Consider the following 22686-nt stretch of genomic DNA (forward strand, 5'->3'; position numbering starts at 1 on the left):
AATGAAAACCTATTTTCACAAAAAGAACCATATACACAGCAGCAGCAGTTATAAGAACCACAGATAGCAACAAGTCCAATATTTACCTTCTGATAGACAAACAAATGTGATATGTCTATAGTAAAGTATTATTTACTCATAGAAATAATAAAGCATTGACATTTCACTTGCTATGTACGGAGCTTGGGTACATTATGAAAACTGAAGTAGTCAGCTACTAATACTAGATATTGTATTTTATTTTTATGGGCTATGCAGATTTAGAAAATCTATGTAAAGGGAGAGAGAACATGAGCAGAACAGTGGTTGCTTAGGGCTGAAGAATTAGAAGAAGTATGAGAAGTGACTGTTAATGACATCATGTCTTTCAAGATGATGAATGTTCTGGAATTATATACTAGTGAGCCTGTACAACTCTGAATATACTAAAAACCAATGAACTTTCAGTGGGTGAGTTGAATGGTATGTGAATTCATCATGATAACTTCGTTTAAAATTAGGTACAATTTTTATAGATGGTGGGGATCAACTGTAGTTCACTGCCATTTGACTGCCACTGAAAATGCTGGAAGAAATTGAAGCTACCAGAAATGATGTCAGATCTTCAGAAGCAACAGAAATAATTAATTTCTTCAAATGCATTTCTTCTAAGTGATTTATTTTTTAAAGGGGGTGCAGAGAAAGGATTTTGCTCTGTATTCCAGGATGGCCTTGAACTTACAGCAATTCTCATATCTCTACTTCCTGAGTGCTGGAATTACAAGCATGTACCATTATGCCTAGCTAATGTGTTTTTTATCATCATCACCATCACCACCACCATCATCATTTTCTTTTTTAATGTGTTCTAAGTACTTGAAAAATATATGATTTCTTAATTAACAACATATGCTGTATTTGTAGGCAGATTTTCTGTCCTGCCTGCCAGCTCCCAAAACTACATGGAGACTTCATATTAATTATCAAGCTAGCTTAGCTGATAGCTTAGGCTTGTTTCTAACTAGTTTTTATAATTTAAATTAATCCATATCTTTTAGTCTACATTCTTTTATGTAGCTTGGTTACCTTTACTTTGCAAAGCCCATGCTGCTTGCTCTGCATTCCTGGCATCTCCTTGCAACTCGACCCTTCTCTTTACAGCATTCTCTCTGCCCCAAAAATTCTGCCAAGCTGTTAGCCATTTAGCTTTTTATTAAACTAGTCACAGTGACATATCTTTTTCACACAGTGTAAAGAAATATTCCAATATTCCAACGTGTATTATTGTATTTAAAACATTTTTAGAGATACATTACTTAATTTCCAACTTGTAAAAAGATATCCAGTAAGAGAAAGTATGCTTCTTCTCAATAACATACCATAGTATAAAACAAAGCATAATTACCAGAGATAAGTTAAAGTGGAAGTCATCATGGTATGTACTGTTTGAGATTATCAGTTTGGGAGCAAGGCCTCCTGATGTAAATACACTCAAAAGTGCCCTTGAAGTATCTTTGTTTTCATGTCGGACTGAACAGTAGACTTTCTTTAGGAAAGAAAGAAATATAACAAGTAATGAGAATTTGACATGGAGAAGCATATTACATTAATTTATTAGTGAGGATAAGTTTGTTAAAAATAATTGCTGATAAAAATTTTTAATAATTACCATCTCCAGTGAGGAAGACCTATTTTTATAAGCATGTCCTTGGAACTCAGTAACTTATTTAGTGCCCTAAGGTTTTTCAATTCATCTTTATTAGAGTGTTTTAGTCATAAAAATGGTAAGTTTAAATTTTTCATAACCATAAAATGAAAACCAACTAGTCTCACATGTAGAAAATATTATTAGCTAGATGGTGGTGGTGCATGCCTTTAATCCCAGCACTCGGGAGGCAGAGGCAGGCGGATCTCTATGAGTTGGAGGCCACCCTGGTCTACAAAGTGAGTTCTAGGAAAGGAACAAAGCTACACAGAGAAACCATGTCTTGAAAAACCAAAGGGGGAAAAAAAAAGGAAAATATCATTTTATTAAAAGTATTGTTTTGTGACTAAATTAAAAAGGATTTAAATTTATTGTCCACTTCCCAGTTTTAAAAGGGACATGGAGAGCAGGCAGAGATGGACATACACGTACGTGCCTTCTCAGGGCTGTTTACCCTGGGCAGGAAGAAGAAACTACAGACCTGAGAGGTGCCATTAGGACCGAGCGGGCAGAGATAGGGACACACACACACACACACACACACACACACACACACACACACACACACACACCTGCCTAAGGCTGGTGCCCAACGTTCGTGGTACGAATTCACGAAAAAGCCTCTTGCCTGTGGCCTTGTGGGCCCCAGCTCAGACCCAAGCTACACTCAGGCAATTGTGGTGACACACTGGTTGGATTTACTGAAGAAGGCAGAGGCAGGAAGATCCTGAGTTTGAGGCCAAGCTAGGAGAAGCTTCAGCCATGGCCGAGCCACAAACAGTGGTGGGACCATGGAGGCAGTGGCTGCTGCTCAAAGTTCCTGACTCCTTCTCTTCGTGTTGGTGACTGTGGTGATAATACCTGGGATGAGGAGTTTACTGCTGCTTGTTCAGAGAAGAATTGCCAGGACCATCATGTTACAAGAAAGCATCGGCAAAGGTCAGTTTGGAAAAGTTTGGCAAGACAAATGGTGGGGAGAAATTGCTGTGAAGATTTTCTCTTCTAGGGAAGAACACTCATGGTTCCGAGAGACAGACATTTATCAGACTGTGATTGCTCCAAACCACAGAGGAGGCATAAAAATCAATCAATCAATCAATAAATAAATAAATAATAAATAAAAAAAAAATAAATCTGCAGGGAACCATGACCACGCCTAACAGCAACTTTGAAATCTTCAAAAGGAAGATGGGACTCCACAAAGATGATTCCACATGGACTATGGTAAAAACATTAAGCTGATTAACACCACCAAAAGATCGACTTTGGACTACAAAATGGTCAGGACAATTTCGAGATGACTAGCTGAGATGATCCAGCCTGACAGACTACTCGAACAAGGACTTGTGACAAGCCCTGAAATTTCCTATTATACAGAGACTGGACAAATGATACAGGACTTGACAATTAACCCCAAAATTTTCTTTTCAGAATTCCCTAAAGATGACTTCACCCCCAGAAAGCAGGAAGTAATTTTAAGAAAACGACGCCCACATTCCCAAGAGGTACGATGGGAGGTTTTTGGTTGTTTAATGAGTTTTGGATATTGTCATTGTTTACAATTGTTGGTTACAAGTTGTTAATTGTTAATGGTCAGGGAAAAAAGCTGAACATGGACATTAGATTCAGAGGTTTTGTTTTTTAAAAAAAGGAAAAAAAAAAGAAGAGAATATAGATATGAGGTAGATCTACTCTGAGGAAAAAGGTTAAAAAAAAAAACAGGATAAATGGGTAGATCATTGAATCTATTCTATAAAGAAAAAGAGGAAGATATAAAAATGACAAAATGTAGATTACTGAATCTATTAAAAAGAAAAAATACTTTTAAAAAGGAACTACTTGTTTTAAATAGGATAAGTAATGAAAAAGTTTTGTCTGAGTTTATCAAATGTTACTGGACTGGACATTGTTAATATATATAATGGAGTTTTTTGTCTGAATCTGTCAAACGTTAATCGACTAGACATTGTTAATGTAATCCTTGACTGTATATATTGTATATACTTATTGGATATAATTTTTCTTGTATTAGTTATAAGCTTTTTTAATTTTAGACAAAAAAAAGGGGAAATGTGGTGGTATTGTGTTCCCCAAAATATTGTGCACCCTAATAAACTTATCTAGGGTCAGAGAACAGGACAGCCACAATATTAAACATGGAGGATAGGCAGTGGTAGCACACACCTTTAATCCCAGCATTCCAGTGCTGTGGATATCGCTATATGTAAATAAACTCTGATTGGCCAATAGCCAGACAGGAAGTATAGGCGGGACTAACAGAGAAGAGAATTGAGGGAACAGGAAGGGAAGAGAGAGACTGCCTGGAGCCGCCGCCAGGACAAGGAAGATGTAAGGTACCAATAAGCCATGAGCCATGTGGCAAAATAAAGATTAATAGAAATGGGCTAAATATAAGAGTAAGAGCTAGACAATGACAGGCCTGAGCTAATGGCCAAGCAGTTTAAATAATGTAAGAGTTTGTGTGTTTATTTTATAAGTGGGCTCTGGGACTGGCGGGACTTGGTGGCTGGAGCTGGAGAAAAGTTCTCCAGCTACATTCCAGAGGCAGAAATCTCTCTGGATCTCTGTGAGTTCAAGGCCACATTGGAAACAGCCAGGCATGGTGACACACGCCTTTAATCCCAAGAAGTGAGTCTTTAATCCCAGGGAGTGATGGCAAAAACAGTAAGGCATGGAGACCAGAAACTAGAAGCATTTGGCTAGTTAAGCTTTTGGCTGGTTAAGCTTTTAGGCTTTTGAGCAGCAGTTCAGCTGAGACCCATTTTGGATAAGGACTTAGAAGCTTCCAGTCTGAGGAAACAGGATCAGCTGAGGAACTGGCAAGGTGAGGTAGCTGTGGCTTGTTCTGCTTCTCTGATCTTCCAGCATTCACCCCAATACCTGGCCTCAGGTATGATTTTATTAATAAGAACTTTTAAGATTCCTGCTACATAAGGTGATTTGCCCTAGGCAGGGAGAGAACTACAGGCTCACAACTGCCTTACTGTGCCAGGCAGTTGAGCACCATTATGGTGAGCAAACACATGGTGAAATATGGGAGAGAGAGAGAGAGGCTGAAGGGTTCCTGTCCTATGGACAGACACAGATGTGAAGAGGACAAGGCAATGAGGAACAAAGTACTGTGGGAGGCCTGCTTGCCACCTGGGGCCACAGTCGTGTTGTGTTCTGGTTCACAACTATGTCCAGGTTCGTGGCCCTGCAGCAGCCAGTCTATGTTGATATTCATAACTCCTGTTACCACCAAAGGCCCTGAGGATGCCCAAGGTCTGGAACACTACCACATATGGTCACATTGGTGTCTGAGGGCCATGTCACAGCAGAAGCCATCCCAATCTGCATGGACTGGGCTACCACCCAGAGCTATGGAGAGAGGTGAGGGCCACCTTTGGGTCTGTAGACCTACCAACACAGCAAAGGTCTGTGTTGATATCCATGGAACCTGTTACCTTCGAAGGTCTTGAGGATGCCAGGGTCTGGGACCCCACCTGGAGCCATTTTGTTATCAGAGGGCCACCTTGCCACCAGATTGATGCAGATCTGAGTGGCCTGTGAAGCCACCTGGGGCTATGGTGGCATCCAGGCCTGGGTTTCTGTCTAGGACCATATCTAGGTCTGTGGTCCTACTGCAGCTGGGATCTGGGTTGATGTCCATGGCCCACATTGTCACCAAAGGCCACAAGGATGCCCAGCTTCTGGGCTGCCACCTATGGCCATGTTGGAGTCCAAGGGCTGTAGTGCTGCTGAGGCCATGTGGACATGAGTGGCCTGTGCTGCCACCAGTGGCTATGTTGTCATTTGGGCCTGAGCTGCTGCTGGTGGCCATGTCTGGGTCCATGGCCCTATTGTGGCCAAGGTCTGCATTGATGTTCATGGCTCTGGTTACCACCAAAGGCAGTACAGACGCCTGGGATCTGGGCTAACACTCGAGGCTATGTGGGTGCCTATTGGTCATGCTGCCACCAGGGCCATACAGATTAGGCTGGCCTTTGCTGCCACTGGGGACCGTGTTGATGTATGGGCCCAAGATATGGGAGGGGCCATGTCTGGGTCTGCAATCCTAAAGCAGCTGGGGTCTGTGTTGAGGTCACTGAAGGCTATGCCACTGCCTGTGGTCTGAGGTGACACATGGGGCCATGTTGGAGTCTGGGGACCAGGTCAATCTGAGAAGCCTGCACTGCTACCCAGGGCCATGGTAAAATCCAGGCCTAAACTGGGGCTGATGGCATATCTAGGTCCATGGTTCTGCTGCAGCTGGGGTCTGTGTTGATCTCTCTTGCCTGTGTTACCACAGGGGTCCATGAGAAGTGTAGGGAAAAGGGCTGGCAAAAGAAACCCACCCTGACCCTAGAGCACAGAACTAGGGAAAGACTGCTCAGATAAGGCCAGTGAAAAAATATCGTTTGGCTCAAATTAGAGCCATCTCTGATCCTGGCTAAGGGACTTGTGAAACCAACAAATCACAGAGCAAGGCAGTAGAATCATGACCCCTGGCACTCAGGACCAGGGAAAGAAACATAGCCTGGGTTTGGGACCTGAGCCAGAGAAATGAACCAAGGAAACATGCCCTGATTTTGAAACCAGTACCAAAGAAACAATCTTGGCCCCTAGAATCAGAGTCAGTGAAAGAAATGTGCCCTGGCCTTAGAGGTAGTGTCAAAAAGCCAAGAAAGGCCAGTTAAAGAAATACAGTTTGGTCCTGAAATCAGGGCCATCTCTGTCCCTAGCCCACAAAACTGGCCAATCCCTGGGCAGAAAAAAAATAATTACTGATTGACTCCACCCCCAAGACATCCTATATAAACTGCCCGGCCTGGTCAGTTGTGAGTTGGTCTCTTCACCCTGGTAGAGGCAGCTACTCTCCTGGACTCCTCTTTCCCAAATAAATCTCTTTCTCAAAAGAGTTTTCATTCACTGGCATAGAGAAGAACCTTGCTGAGACGTTCCATAGTGGACTGAGAAAGGGGAAGCTGAAGAGAAGATCCTTGCTGAGATGTCCCTCAGTGGACAGAGCAAAAGAGAGCTGAAAAAGTAACACTTTTCTCTGGAGCTGAGGAGGTTGCTTCATTTTTGCAATTTCTTAGGCCAGAGAAGCAGAGCTCTGCTAGGAAGCCCCCTTAGGTGGAGGCTGAGCAAAGCTCAGCTGTAGCAACTTTCCAAGAGAGGAGAAGGATTGCTATATCCTGTGGGGAGACCATCCCCCATCACACCAGGTATAGCCTGACTCCCCAACAGTCAGGATATCTTTCCCTGCAGAGATCCTGGCAGCCCCAGGGCTGACTTTCCCAAACAGTCAAGATACCCTTCCCTGCTGAAGCAGTTCCAGGTGTGACTCTCCTGAGCAATCACAAAATTTCTGCTTCTTTGCAGCACCAGCCACCAGAGCTGTCCTAACCAGCTCCAGGTGTCCAGGACACCTCCAGAGCAGAGGTGTCCAGGATACCTCACCCTCCAGGTTTGGGCTGCCCCCTTGTAGCTCCAGCCACCAGAGCTGCCCTTAGCAGCTCAAGGTGTTGCCTGACTCCCAGGTAGTCAGGACCCCTTTCCTCAGAGTTGCAAAACTCACATTTTGGTTTCAAAACCTGGGACCAAATCCACAGAATTACAATTTACTTATAAGAATCATGTGTTGAAACCTGTGTTGAAGTACAAGGACAGGTGCTGAGCTAGCCCCACCCCTCGCCAGCCCTGGGATAAGGTACCCTGATTATCCTGGCACTGGAAAGCTGGGCCCACCCCTAATAGGAAAGCCTCCTCCCCACTTCTCCTGACATACACACACTTGAGAAAGTTGCTCCCACCCCTCACTTCAGGTATAGGAGAGCTAGCTCTACTCCTAAGTTGCAGAGGGTGGTTCCAGCAGCCTAGTCAGAATAACCCGACTACCACCCAGACACACATCCAGGGCTTTGAGTGGACACGCTCCAACATCTACCCCATGTATAATCCCCTGGAGCATGGGAATGGACTAGTCCTATGGAATCATAACTGCAGGATATCTGAGAGGAGTTTTAGTGAGAGTCCAGTATTGATGGAGTATCAGAAGCCAGAGGCCTTGAACCTGACCAACAACACATGACACAATTAACATTTGCAAGTAAAGCTGTTTGGACACAGCAGGTACCAAGGCCACCAAGACAAAAGAAGAGTTGATGGAGAGGTGGGAAGATGGAGGAATGAAGTGGAGTTTGTTTCCTTGTGTTTGTTTTTTAATTAATATTCTTATTTGCATTTTTATTTTATATTTTTATTTTATTTATTTACTATTTTTTATCTTATTATTTCTTTTTTTAGTTTTTCTTTGGGAAGAGACACTACAAAGATGAAGGGCAGATACCGAGGAACTGAGAAATAAGTGGAATTGTGGTGCATGATGTAAAATTCCCAAAGAATCGATAAAAAGGTGCGTTAATAAAAAATTTTAAAAAGGGATGTGGCAATGTCACATCATGAATGCTGAATTGTACTGAAAACCTAAAAGACAGACATTGAAATTTATCTCTTGTCTCTCCTACTAATTGAGAATACTTTGTCTGGGACTGACAAGATGGTGTGGCAGTTAGAAGCACTTGCTCCTCATGCAGAAAATTTGGGTTCCGTTCACAGCACACACATGGAAGTCCACAACATTTTGTCACTACAGTAATGGGAACCAAAACACCCTCTTCTGACCTGTCTAAGCACCAGGCATGTACATGTTACACATACATGCAGTGAAAACATGCATGCACAGAAAATGAAATAAGTGCTTCTTAATTAAAAAGAATACTTTGGGAGCTTCCCAAATTTCAAGTTCTCTCCCTTAAAAATGGGGAAACGGCTCAGAGGTACACACCTATAATTCTACTACTCAGAAGGTCAAGGCAGAAGAATACCCAGTTCCAGGCTATTCTGAGCTAAGTGGTTGACCCTGTCCTGCTGTGGGATGGTCTGTATGTCAAGTGTGTTGCTGATTGGTCAATAAAAAAATCACATATTGGCCAGTGGCTAGGCAGGAAATATAGGTGGGACAAGGAGGAGAATAAAGCTGGGAAGTGGAAGGCTGAGGCAGAGAGACACTGCCAGCCACCACGATGAGAAACAGCATGTGAAGATGCCAGTAAGCCACGAGCTACGTGGCAAGGTATAGATTTATAGAAATGGATTAATTTAAGCTGTAAGAACAGTTAGCAAGAAGCCTGCCACAGCCATACAATTTGTAACCAATATAAGTCTCTGTGTTTACTTGGTCGGGTCTGAGTGGCTGTGGGACTGGTGGGTGAGAGAGATTTGTCCTGACTGTGGGCCAGGCAGGAAAACTCTAGTTACACTGTCCTGCCTAAATAATGAAAATAAAGGGGGAGACCTTGACAACAACATTAAAAATATCTACCATATGTTGGGCAGAGTAGAAGGTGTTAGGGATATGAAGAATAAACTGACATAATCCCTGCCACTCAAGAATTTACAGTCTAGTGGGGGTTGTCAGGCAAACTGGTTTATGGAGTAGTGGGTGAAGTTATAGATAGATAAAGGGAAAGACAGACCAAGAGAATAAATATAGCATCAATCATAGAATAAAACAGTGAAGGGGGAGTGGGAACACAGGTGTTGAGGAAGTACATCTGACTTAAATTTTTAATTACATTTTTATTTGTGTGTGTGTCTGTGTGTGTGTGTGTGTGTGTGTGTGTGTGTGTGTGTGTGTGTGTACATATGCATGTATGAGCACCTCTGCCACAGCATGCATGTGGAGGTCAGAGGACAATTTGTGGCCATCAGTTCTGTCTACCATATAGGATCTATTAATCAAACCCAGGTCATCAGGCTTGGTGGCAACTGCCTTTACTTACTAGATATCTTACTGATCTGGTTTGGAAAGTCCTATTTTTAATAGAGTCATCAGAGCAAAAGATTTCCCTCAGAAAAGGCCATGCATGAAATTAAATTTCATAATGAACACAGAACACTTTGATTGTACACACAAACACTTTAAAGATGTAAGTAATGATTTAAAACAATGCCAAGGTGACATGTACTTCACTATAACTATGTAAAAATGGGCTAGAATACTAATTTTAAAACTAAAAATGGAAACTAGAGATGGCTCAGTGGTTAAGAGCCTTGTTGCTCTTCCACAGGACCTAGAACCCACATTGTGGCTAACAACTCTGTAATTCCAACAGATTCAATGAACTCTTCTGGATCAGGCATGCATGTATATATGTGCACCTATATAGTACACATAAGGAGATACAGGTAAAACTTCCATAAAAATAAAATAAAATAAATAATAATAATAATTATTCTACAAATAATTTTTTAAATAAAAAACTAAAACCAAAGTGTTAAGCAATCTGGTCCCAGCTTTGTAAGTCTACCTTTCCTTTCCTATAGTACAAAATTACAAACAAAAATGGCACAGGCTTCTCATGCATTGTTACTTCAAAACCTAACTTAAGTATATATTTTGTATATCAAATAGAATTAGGGACCAAGTTAAAGGAGACTTAAGGATAAATTCTGTGTCTTCCTGGAAAGTTATTCTGTGTTTCTATTGTATTTGTCATCGATTTTTAGATAATCTGTGTTTTTTTTATTAACATCTGTTTTTGCTAGCAATTGCTACATGGATTTTCAAGTGTGTGTGTGTGTGTGTGTGTGTGTGTGTGTGTGTGTGTGTGTTGAACTCAAGGCTTTGAGCACGATAGGTAAGCACTCTCTCACTAAGCCATTATACATGGCCATAGCCCATGACTATTTTAATATTCTGTTTTATTTTATTTTGTTGTTTGATTGTTTAAAAATGTCTCATCACTTGATTGGATAGGTCATACTATCGCTTACACAAAATGACAGCCACAACATGGTCCTTGTTATACAAGAACAATCTCTTTCTTAAGGTCATGTGAAGTATGTTTCTCTGACATGCTACTTCTGTCAAATTTCAAAAGAACAAATTGGTTTCATATCAGTTGAAGATTGTTGCAGCTGGTCTAGAAAAGGGAGGTAGGCATCATTTATTAACAGCGCTCACAGAGCATGGCTACCCAGGATCCTCAATAGCTAAAAGAAATATACCTCCCTATCCAGCTACAGACACAATTCCATAGAATCTCACCTTCCTGTCTGGACAGTAGAAAGCACTTGAGAGACTATAGTGCCATTACATTTGTATCAGGCCTTAAAAGGGCCCAAAGGGCTGTAATACATACAGTTAGTGGACTTTACCAAACTGTCCATGGAAAGAAACAACTTGATTATTTGATTGTCTGTGGGGACCTCTTCACTGGAACAAACAAAGTGGTTCTCCTTCTCACCTAAATAACAACAACAACAAACAGGTCAAGATAGAAGGACTTACATGAAAAGTATCACATTTTTCAAACTGATAAAACATGTTTCTTTTCTTTTTTTTTTTTTTATTATTCCTGAGACAGGGTTTCTCTGTGTACCCTCTGCTGTCCTGGAACTTACTTTGTGAATGAGACTGGCCTTGAACTCAGTAATATGCCAAGTGCTGGGATTGAAAGTGTGTGCCACCACTGCTGGGTGATAAATCACTTTTAAAAGAACAAACATTAATAGCCGAGCAGTGATGGTGCATGCCTTAGCCTTCAGTCCCAGTACTTAAGAAGCCGAGGAAGGTCAGTCTCTGTGAGTTCAAGGCCAGCATGGTCTACAAAATGAGTTCCAGGACAGGCAAGGCTACACAGAAAATCCCTGTCTTGAAAAAGAAAAGAATTATAAATTTAAAGCTGGGTGTGGAGTTGCACATATGCAAATCTAGGTCTCAAGAAATGGAGGCAGGAGGATCAACAGTCAGAAGACATCCTAGGCTACAAGAGATTCTGTCTAAATTACCTTCCCATCCTCCACAGAACAGAATTGTAATTTTGAACTCACTGTGCTTAGGGAAAACCCAAACTGTGCACTTTTTTTTCTTCTTAAAGATATGCTATTAGGAGTCATAAAAGGAGGGGTTGGCTAAAGCATTAAAATATAGTGCAAGGTATGCTAGACCATGATGTCAAAAGTGCAGAAGGTGACAAAAACTATGGACTTTACCAAACTCTCCAGTTCCTCACTCTTGTTATAAGCATAAGATGATTAAAAACTGGAGCAGAGAAAGTTTTGGTGCTTTTGAGACAGGATTTCATAATTTTGTGCTGGATTGTCTTGAACTTGCTATGTTGCCCAGGATGTGCTCAAAATAACTGCCATCTTCCTATCTTCACCTACTGAGTGCTAGAATTGCAGATTTAAACCATCATACCAGGCTAGAGATGGAGTTTTTGTTCTCATAGAGAGCTACTGGCAGGAAGAGGTTGGAAAGAGGATCCTTCCATCTTACCTTGGAGAAAAGGGGTTGTAATGGGTACAATGAAAAATGTAACATGTAACCCTATAGTTTGAAACACAGGCTTGGACTCCTACTTAGCAAAAGAACAGGGTTGATTAGTCTGACAGGACAAAACATGGCATTGTGAGAAAGACAATTATTTTAGGAGCCTTGTTATGGAATGTTCCTTTATACTGTATGAAGATGTGTCACGGTGATTGGTTTACTAAAAAGCTAAATGGCTAAGAGCTAGGCAGGAGGTATAGCAGGGACTTCTGGACAGAGAGCTCTGGGAAGAAGAAAGGTAGAGTCTCCAGCCAGATGGAGAGGAAGCCGGATGGGCAGTACAGAGTAAAGGTAACCAAGTTATGTAAAAGAATTTAGATTAAAAGATATGGCTTAATGTAAGTTATAAGAACTAGTTAGGAACAAATCTAAGCTAAGGGTGAGCTTTCATAATCAATAGTAAGTCTATGTCTTACTATTTTTTGTGAGCTGGTGGCTCAAAGAAAAATCTGTCTACATATGGTGTCCAATATCCAGCCACATGTATCCACATAAGGCCTGAGAAAGCTTAAAAAAATCAAAACATTGAGTCAAATGTACCTTCCTGGCAGGGCATCCTGGTGACCAAGGTCTCTTGGATAGGCTCAGTGTACAGAGACTGCCTGCAGGCTGGAGTTGGCCTCCAGTGCCATGCACCAGCACCATGCACTAAGGTGAGCCATGCCAGATGGCCAACATAGCTATTTAAGATTCATCTCATGTGATCAGAGAACACTGTAGATGTTTAGTAAAGCCATGTACAGACACAGAAAACCCCTAAAAAGGTACAATATGTTTAAAAATGTGCTTAGAAGCTGAAGAGAGAAAAGAAAATGGGTATAGACAGTCATAGAAAAAATAGCTTAAAATAATAAAGTCTTTAAAATCCCTCTATTATAGAACAGAGCTGTGTTTGGACTGTTCCATTGGGTTGGAGACTGTAGTTGCAACTACTAGAATTCAAACCCATGCTTCCACTACATGGAAATGGATTGGATTGTTTAAAAAAAATCCCTGGAAGGACCCAAATTATAGACTAGAATTAGAAAACTCGGGATTAGTGTCACTTATTATATGCACTCATTGTTCTGCTCACAGTTACACAGGTATAACAATGAAGATGTAACCAGAAACAACAAAACTCCTCCCATCACCAATTTAGTTCACTTACTGCTGCTGGAAGAGATCAAACATGCTACCCTGCACATAAGGCACTTTACCACTGGGATGATTTCAAGCTAAAAGAAACCATACTTTTCCCATCAACAGCAAAAGAGTTGATACTGAGTTTCTTTGAATGTATTAAAAGTGTTTATCTTCCATCATTTCCCTCATATATATTTCTTAACAGACTTCCTCTGTTTATCATCCCCAAACCCTTTTTCTTCTCTTGTTCTCTCTCCCCAACTTGTTACTTTTCGTTGATAATAGTACATTAACCCATGGGTTTAACCACTTCTTTAGAATCTCACTTCTTTCTACAAAGATCTCAATAACACATAAAATATTGAAATCAAGTGAAATTACATGCTTTTTCTCCTGTTTGTCTGTCTTTCATTAGATCACAAACATCAGCCATAGAATCTAACAGGACAGGATAAAAGTGTTTCTCACTCTATTCTGCCATATTGATCCAAACTATAGCTATAGTATGTTACTCTTCCACCTACTTAATTAGATTTACATAAGAACTAAGAATAAGTTTATTTTATACTGCATATTGTTTGTACAACATAATTTTTCAGTGTTATTATTAAATTTGTCTATGTAAGCATATCAGTGTAAATAGCCTCCCAATGATTATAGTTTGATATCAGTATTTCTTTGCCTCACGTGCAAGCACCTCTATGAAATGCACCAGCTCCCAGTCTTTCAAAATAGTTTGATTGTATCCCTTCTTTCTCATCAGATTGAACTATGCACTGCTTCCCTCACATACTCTGCAACTTACTATCTCCAAACTATTGTTTATCATGTGTCCTGATACATACACTTTCTCATATGTGCACATGCAAATTTTACCCACTTTAAAGACCTAGACAGACTGTTTGCTTTTATATAAAGCTGGCCCTAACAACCTGCTTTTCCACAGCCAGATACAATCACTCTTTTCTCTGACACCTCTCCTTCTGTGACTCTCCAATGTTGGCTTATATCCACAGATATATCAGAAATCCCCTACTACAATGTTTGGAACTAAAAACTGGAACAATTCATATCTCATCAAATTCTGCAACACATTTGTGAATGGAAAGTCTGAATTCTTCTATCTATCCATTTATTAAACACCACTGTATTCTAACATGCTTTCTAGGATGCAGAAAGAACTCAAAAATGTGTACACAATGGAAGTAGATTTTTTTCCTTAACAAATTTTTTCTATTCTGAAAGTTTTGTGAACTAATTCTTTTTGTTTGTTTGGTTGGTTGGTTGGTTGGGTTTTTTGTTTGTTTTGTTTTGTTTTTATGGGACTGTCTCCAATCTTTTTTATTCATTTCTATTCATTTTACATATCAACCACAGATTTCCCTGTCCTGCCTCCTCCCAACCCCAGCCTTCCCCCCAAGCCCACCCCCATTCCCACCTCCTCCAAGGCAAGGTCTCCCCTTGGGAGTCAGCAGAGCCTGGTATATTCAGATGAGGCAGGTCCAGTCCCTTCCTCCCTGCACCAAGGCTGAACAAAGTGTCTCACCGTAGGCACTAGGTTCCAAAAGCAGGCTCATGCACTAAGGACAGTTTCCATTCTCACTGCCTGGCGGCCCCCTAAACAGTTCAATCTAAACAACTGTCTCACTTATCCAGAGGGCCTAGTCCAGTACCATGGGGGCTCCTCAGCTATTGGTTCACAGTTCATGTGTTTCCACTAGTTTGGCTAGTTTTCTCTGTATTTTTTTCCAAACATGGTCTCCATATCTCTTGCTCATAGAATCCGTCTGCTCTCTCGTCGATTGGACTCCTGGAGCTCTGCCTGGGGGTTGGCCGTGCATCTCTGCATCTGCTTCCATCAGTCACTGGATGTGGGTTCTATCATGACAGTTAGGGTGTTCAACCATCCAATCACCAGAGTAGGTCAGCTCAGGCATCCTCTCAACCATTGCCAGTAGTCTATAGTGGAGTCATCTTTGTGGATTTATCATGGTATCTCTTTCCTTGTTCTCCCACTCTGTTCCTGATCCAGCTAGGATCTCCCACTCCCCTAAGCTCTTTTCCATGACCCTTATGCTCCATTACCTGCCCACCCCCCCACACACACCCAGTTTGCTCATGTAGATCTCATCCATTTCTCTGTTGCTGTGTCTTTCCTAGGGTCCTCTTTACTAGCTAGCCTCCCTGGAGCTGTGAGTTACAGTCTGGTTATCTTTGCTTTACATCTAGTATCCACTATGAGTGAGTACATACCATGTTTGTCTTTTTGAGTCTGGGTTACCTCACTCAGGATATTTTCTAGTTTCATCCATTTGTCTACAAACCTCATGATGTCATTGTTTTTCTCTGCTGAGTAGTATTCCACTGTGTATATGTATCACATTTTCTTTATCCATTCTTCAGTTGAAGGGCATCTAGGTTGTTTCCAGGTTCTGGCTATTACAAATAATGCTGCTATGAACATAATTGAGCATGTGTCCTTGTGGTAAGATTAAGCATTCCTTGGGTATATGCCCAAGAGCAGTCTTGAGGGAGAGTGATTTCCAATTTTCTGAGAAAGCGTCATACTGATTTCCAAAGTGGTTGTACAAGTTTGCATTCCCATCAACAGTGGAAGAGTATTCCCCTTGCTCCACATCCTCTCCAACGGAAGCTGTCTTCAGTGTTTTTGATCTTAGCCATGCTGACAAGTGTAAGATGGTATCTCAGAGTCATTTTGATTTGCATTTCCCTGATGACTAAGGATGTTGAGCAATTCCTTAAATGTCTTTCAGCCATTTGAGCTTCTTCTGTTGAGATTTCTCTGTTTAGCTCTATAGCCCATTGTTAAATTGGACTATTAGGTATTTTGCTGTCTAGTTTCTTGAGTTCTTTATATATTCTGGAGATAAGCCCTCTGTCAGATGTGGGGTTGGTGAAAAACTTCCCATTCTGTAGGCTGTCATTTTGTCTTATTGACTGTGTCCTTTGCCCTACAAAACCTTCTCAGTTTCAGGAGGTCCCATTTATTAATTGTGGCTCTCAGTGTCTGTGCTATTGTGTTATATTTAGGAAGTTATCTCCAGTGCCAATGCGTTCAAGACTACTTCCTATTTTCTCTTCTATCAGGTTCAGAGTAACTGGATTTATGTTGAGGTCTTTGATCCACTTGGACTTTATGTGTACGGTGACAGATATGGATCTATTTGCAATCTTCTACATGTTGACATCCAGTTATGCCAGCACCATTTGTTGAAGATGCTTTCTTTTTTCCATTGCACAGATTTGGCTTCTTGGTCAAAAATTAGGTGTTCATACATGTGTGGATTAATGTCAGGGTCTTCAATTCAATTCCATTGGGTCACATGTCAGTTTTTATGCCAGTACCAAGCTGTTTTTATTACTGTAGCTCTATAGTAGAGCTTGAAGTCAGGGATCGAGATGCCTCCAGAGGTTGTTTTATTGTACAGGATTCTTTTGACTATTGTGCGTTCTTTGTTTTTCCAAATGAAGTTGAGGATTATTCTTTCCAGGTCTGTGAAGAATTGTGTTGGGATTTTGACAAAGATTGCCTTGAATTTATAGATTGCTTTTGGTAAGATTGCCATGGATAGGTAATCCTAACTATCCATGAGCATGGGAGATCTTTCCATTTTCTGACATCTTCTTCAATTTCTTTCTTCAGGGACTTAAAGTTCTTGTCATACAGGCCCTTCACTTGCTTAGAGTTATCCCAAGGTATTTTATATCATTTGCAGCTATTGTAAAGGGTGATGTATCTCTGATTTCCTTCTCAGCCTGTTTGTCAATTGGATATAGGAAGGCTACTGATTTTTTTTTTTTGAGTTAATCTTGTATCCTGCTATGTTACTGAAGGTGTTTATCAGCTGTAAGAGCTCTTTGGTTGAATTTTTGGGGTCACTTATGTATACTATCATGTTATCTGCAAATAGTGAAAGTTTGATTTCTTCCTTTCTAATTTGTATCGCCTTTATCTCCTTTTGCTGTCTTATTGCTCTAGCTACAACTTCAAGTACTATATTGAATATGGGGAAAGCGGACAGCCTTGTCTTGTTCCTGATTTTAATGGAATCGCTTTGAGTTTCTCTCCATTTAATTTGATGTTGGCTATGGGCTTGCTGTAAATTGTCTTTATTATGTTTAGGTATGTTCCCTGTATTCCTGATGTCTCCAAGACCTTTATCATGAAGGGGTGTTGGATTCTGTAAAAGGCCTTTTCAGCATCTCATGAAATGATCATGTGTTTTTTTTCTTTCAGTTTGTTTATATGGTGTATTACATTGACTAAATTTCATATGTTGAACCAATCTTGCATCTCCGGGATGAAGCCTACTTGATAATGATGGATAACTGTTTTGATGTGTTCTTGGAGTCTGTTTGCCAATATTTTATTGAGTATTTTTGCATCAATATTCATGAGGAAGATTGGTCTGTAATTTTTTTAGTTGCATCTTTGTTTTGCTTGGGAATCAGAGTAACTGTAGCCTCATAGAAGGAGTTTGGTAACGTTCCTTCTGTTTCTATTGTGTGGAACAATAAAAGAGTATTGGTATTAACTCTTCTTTGAAAATCTGGTAGAATTCTGTGTTGAATCCATCTGGTCCTGGGCTTTTTTTGGTTGGGAGACTTTTAATGACTGATTCTATTTCTTTAGGGGTTATTGGTCTATTTAAATAGTTTATCTGGTCTTGATTTAAATTAGGTATGTGGTACCTATCCAGAAAATTGTCCATTTCTTTCAGATTTTCCAATTTTGTGGAATACAGGTTTTTGAAGTATGACCTGATGATTCTCTGGATTCCCTCCATGTCTGTTGTTATGTCTCCCTTTTCATTTCTGATTTTGTTAATTTGGATGCTCTCTCTGCCTTCTGGTTAGTCTGGATAAGGGCTTGTCTATCTTGTTGATTTTCTCAAAGAACCAACTCTTGGTGTTGTTCTCTGTTTCTATTTTATTGATTTCAGCTCTCACTTTGATAATTTCCTGGCCTCTAATCCTCCTGGGTGACTTTGCTTCTCTTTGTTCTAGAGCTTTCAAGTGTGTTGTTAAGTCACTAGTTTGAGATTTCTCCAACTTCTTTATGTGGGCATTTAGTGGTATGAATTTTCCTCTTAGCACTGTTTTCATAGTGTCCCATAAGTTTGGTTATGTAGTATATTCATTTTCATTGATTTCTAGGAAGTCTTTAATATCTTTCTTTATTTCTTCCTTGACCAACTGGTGATTCAGCTGAGTATTATTCAGTTTCCATCAGATTGTAGGCTTTCTGTAATTTTTTGTTGTTGTTGAAGTCTAACTTTAAACCATGGTGGTCTGATAGAATACAGGAGGTTATTCCAATTTTTTTGTATCTGTTGAGATTTGCTTTGTAAATGAGTATGTGGTCGTTTTTTGAGAAGGTTCCATGGGGTGCTGAGAAGAAGGTATATTCTTTTTTGTTAGGGTGGAATGTTCTGTAGATATCGATTAAGTCCATTTGAGTCATAACATCAGTTAAACCCATTATTTCTCTGTTAAGTTTCCATTTGGCAGATCTGTCCAGTGGTGGCAGCAGGGTGTTGAAGTCTCCCACTATTAATGTGTGGGGTTTCGATGTGTGATTTGAGTTTTAATAATGTTTCTTTTACATATGCAGGTGCCCTTGTGTTTGGGGCATAAATGTTCTGAATTGAAACTTCATCTTTGTGGATCTTTCCTGTGATGAGTATGTAATGTCCTACTTGACTTCTTTTGATTGATTTTAGTTTGAAGTCTATTTTGTCATATATTAGGATAGCTATACTCGCTTGTTTCTTAAGACTGTTTGATTGGAAAGTCTTTTCCCAGCCTTTTATTTTTAGGTAGTGTCTATCTTTGAATTTGAGATGTGTTTCTTGTATGCAGCAGAAAGATGGGTCCTGCCTTTCTATCCATTCTGTTAGCCTGTATCTTTTTATAGGTGAATTAATTTTATTGATATTAAAGGATATTAATGACCAGTTAATTCCTGTTATCTTTTGGTGGTAGTTTGTGTATATTTCTGTTCTTTGGGATTTACTGCTGTGGGGTTATCTATTGCCTGTGTTTTCGAGGGTGTATCTGACTTCCTTAGGTTGGAATTTTCCTTCTAGAGCTTTCTGTAGGGCTGGATTTGTGGATAAGTATTGTTTAAATCTGTTTTTTGTCTTGGAATGTTTTGTTCACTCTGTCTATGGTGATTGAGTGTTTTGCTGGGTATATTAGTCTAGCCTGACATCCATGGTCTCTTAGTGTCTCCATTATATCTGTCCAGGTCCTTCTGACTTTCAAAGTCTTCATTGAGAAGTCAGGTGTTATTCTGATGGGTTTGCCTTTATAAGTCACTTGGCCTTTTTTCCTTTGCTGCTCTTAATATTCTTTCTTTGTTCTGTAGGTTTAGTTGTTTACTATATGGCAACGGGACTTTGGGGGGGGCGTTTAGTCCTTTTGGTGTTCTATAGACCTCCTGTATCTTCATAGGTATTTTCTTCTTTAAGTTGGGCAAGTTTTCTTCTATGATCTTGTGAATATATTTTCTGTGCCTTTGAATTGGTATTCTTCTCCTCCTTCTATCCCTATTATTCTTAGCTTTGACCTTTTCATGGTGTCTCAGATTTCCTGGATGTTTTGTGCTGTGACTTTTTTGGCTTTGGTATTTTCTTTGACTGATGAATCTATTTCCTCTATTGTATCCTCTACACCAGTGATTTTCTCTTCCATCTCTTGTATTCTGTTGGTTATGCTTGCATCTGTGTTTCCTGTTCATTTACTCAGATTCTCTATTTCCAGCATTCCCTCTGTTTGTGTCTTCATTGTTTCTATTTCCCTTTTCAGTTCTTGACCTGTTTCCTTCACATGTTTAATTGCTTTTTTCTTGGTTTTCATGGCTTTAAGGGTTTATTGATTTCTTCCAAATTTTAATTGTCTTTTCCTCTATTTATTTATTGGTTTCTTCCAATTTTTTGTTTGTCTTTTCCTCAATTTCATTCTCCATTTTTTCTTGAAAGGCCTCTAGCATCTTCATGATGCGATTCTTAAGGTTGCTTTCTTCTGCTTCTTCTACATTGTGATGTTCAGGTCTTGCTGTTGAAAGAGGGCTAGGTTCTGGTGATGCTGTATTGCTCTTTATGTTATTATATGTATTTTTGCCTTGACATCTGCCCATCTCCTCCTCTCTTGGTCCAATGAGAGCTGGTGGTTTGCTTTCCGTGCCTCCGGAAGTTGCTGGGGTCTCAGGCAGATGGATATAGGGGCAGGGCATGCAGATTGCAGGGTCTGGTGGGGGAGTTTTAGTGGGGGGGGCCTTCCTGCAGGAGTTTTGCCTGCTGGCTGGCAGGACAGAGTTGAGTGGGTGTTCCCAGGGACTGGTTGTATCCCAGAGAAGGGTCCTGGGGCAGGACTCCCTGGGTATGAGCAGAGTCACTCACCTCTTGGTCAAATGAGAGCTGGCGGTTTGGTTTTTGTGCCTCAGGAAGTTTCTGGGGTCTCAGGTATATGGGTATGGGGGCAGGGCGTGTAGATTCCAGGGTCTGGTGGGGGGGGTGAGAGGGGGCCTTTCAGCAGGAGTTTTGCCTGCTGGCTAGCAACTGGGACAGAGCTGGGTGGGTGTTCCCGGAGACTGGTTGTGTCCCAGGGATGGGTCCTAGGGGCAGGACTCTCTGGGTATGAGTGGAGTAACTCACTTGTGAACTAATTCTATCCACATATTTTTTTCAGGAAAATTTCCTTTTAATTTGATAGATTCATACATCAAGGAAAAAGTTTATATCTGTTCAAATAATAAAGTATTTGCCATGATTAATCTGCTGTTAATGGTGAATATTCAATGACTTGGAAGTGATAATATGTTATTAAAAAAAGTTGGAATACACAACTTGGTAATAATGGGTTCACAATGACAATACTAGACACCTGGGCCAGAGCAAATAGATAATGTATAAAAACAATGGGAAAATATTGTCAAGAAAAAATATTAAATGGACAATATTTGAACTGTAAATGAAGAAAGGTTATGAATAAGAACTCCTGAAAAGGAGAGAGTCTGATACTTACGTTTATTATATATCATTCCTGATGAAAATTCAAACACATTCAAAAGTAAAATCATAACATATATAAGTGGTGATTCCATCTGTTGGAATAAATATAAGTTATTTCTATTCAGTTACTCTGAAAATATTATTTTGCATTTTTAGACAGAAAAGCAACTACACAAAGGTGAAGAAAGCATCTCTTCAAATTAAGACTATTTTTTATCATGTGAAAAAATTAGATGATAAAGAGGGAGGTAGAGGGCTTGCCTAGCAAGCACACAGCCCTGGGTTTAATCCCCAGTACCCAATTAACAATTGGCCAACCAACAAATCCCTGAAATAGACACGCAACATGACTACATTCTAATTTATCTCCTACTGTGTATTTAAAATATGTAAAGTATGGTCATAGTGAGAAACAGAGGTTGGGGCTTGAGATTTTCTTCAATATAAGTAACAGTAGGAGAAGTGATATTCATATTAGATTAAGATCTATATGATCTATATAAGATATACAGATCAAGAATCTGCCTAGATCAGTAAATGCTCTAAGGATGATAAAACTGACAATTTTTTTCTTTTACTATTTTGACAATATTTTGAATACCTAGATTTAGATGAAGTCTACATGGTCCCAAACCTTCCTTGCATGTTCTTGCTGAGTATAGTAAGAATGCAAGTCTCTGGTGCTCTTGATCCAGGGCTTTTCTCAGGGTTGTGTTTGCTGCCAAAAGATGTGAAAGAGTTGCAACAGCAGGCCAGTTTCCATGGTGATTCTCCTAATGTTAGTGTTCTTCCCCTGTGATTCATCTCATGACCTGTGTAAGTATCTGTTATAGACTGAGTAATTTATAACAAAACTCACATATTGAAGTCCTAACCCCTATCTATATTGACATCCTATTTAGAGAATGAGGTCATTGAAAGATGCTCTAAGCGAAAACGTCTAGTATCCTTAAAAGCTGAGTAAACTTGGGCACAGAGTTACACAAAGAGAAGATAAAGCAAAGACAGGGACAAGACAATCATCTATAAACTCCTGGGAGAGGCCAGACTAGATCATTCTCTCAGGGCCCTCAGTGGAAATCAACCATGGTAACACTTTGACCTCAGGCTTCTGGCCCCCAGAAGAATGTTGTGAAAAAACAATCTGTTGCTTAATCTACTCAGTGTATGGTACTTTGTTATGGAACCTTGGGAAATGCTATTGGACTTTGGAAGTGAAAGAATTAGAAAGAGCTTCATGCTGATATTCTGGCTATGCTTCTCTCTGTGAGCAATGATGCCTTTTGTCTCTAACCTAGGAATTTCATTTCCATTGTCAGGACCCAAGAAAATAGGTATAAGCCTGACTTGACAACTTCAAGTAGACTAAAATCTCAGACTCTGGAGGGCTCTTGATAACGTCTCAACTAATTGGTGTGTTCCCTCCCTTAAAATTT

General features: G+C 40.2%; 1 protein-coding gene across 5 annotated transcripts in view; it reads right to left on the reverse strand.

Moving 5' to 3' along the window:
- The window catches only part of LOC131923817 (cation channel sperm-associated auxiliary subunit beta-like), a 149888-nt gene that overhangs the window by 122727 nt on the left and 4475 nt on the right, over positions 1-22686 (reverse strand). For 2 of the 5 annotated variants that reach the window (XR_009382732.1, XM_059278997.1), the window contains exons 2-4: positions 21264-21342; positions 10913-11001; positions 1385-1525 (exon numbers count right to left, since the gene is read on the reverse strand). Coding sequence is in view for 3 of the 5 variants with exons in the window: in XM_059278997.1 (XP_059134980.1) it covers positions 1385-1525; positions 10913-11001; positions 21264-21342 (309 nt within the window). In the remaining 2 variants the exon portion in view is untranslated. Of the gene's footprint in view, positions 1-1384; positions 1526-10896; positions 11002-21263; positions 21343-21851; positions 21969-22686 lie in introns of those variants that run through there. The other 3 variants (XM_059278998.1, XM_059278999.1, XM_059279000.1) reach the window with 3 other exon arrangements.

The sequence above is a fragment of the Peromyscus eremicus genome, chromosome 14, assembly GCF_949786415.1.
Source record: "Peromyscus eremicus chromosome 14, PerEre_H2_v1, whole genome shotgun sequence".
Lineage (NCBI taxonomy): Eukaryota > Metazoa > Chordata > Mammalia > Rodentia > Cricetidae > Peromyscus > Peromyscus eremicus.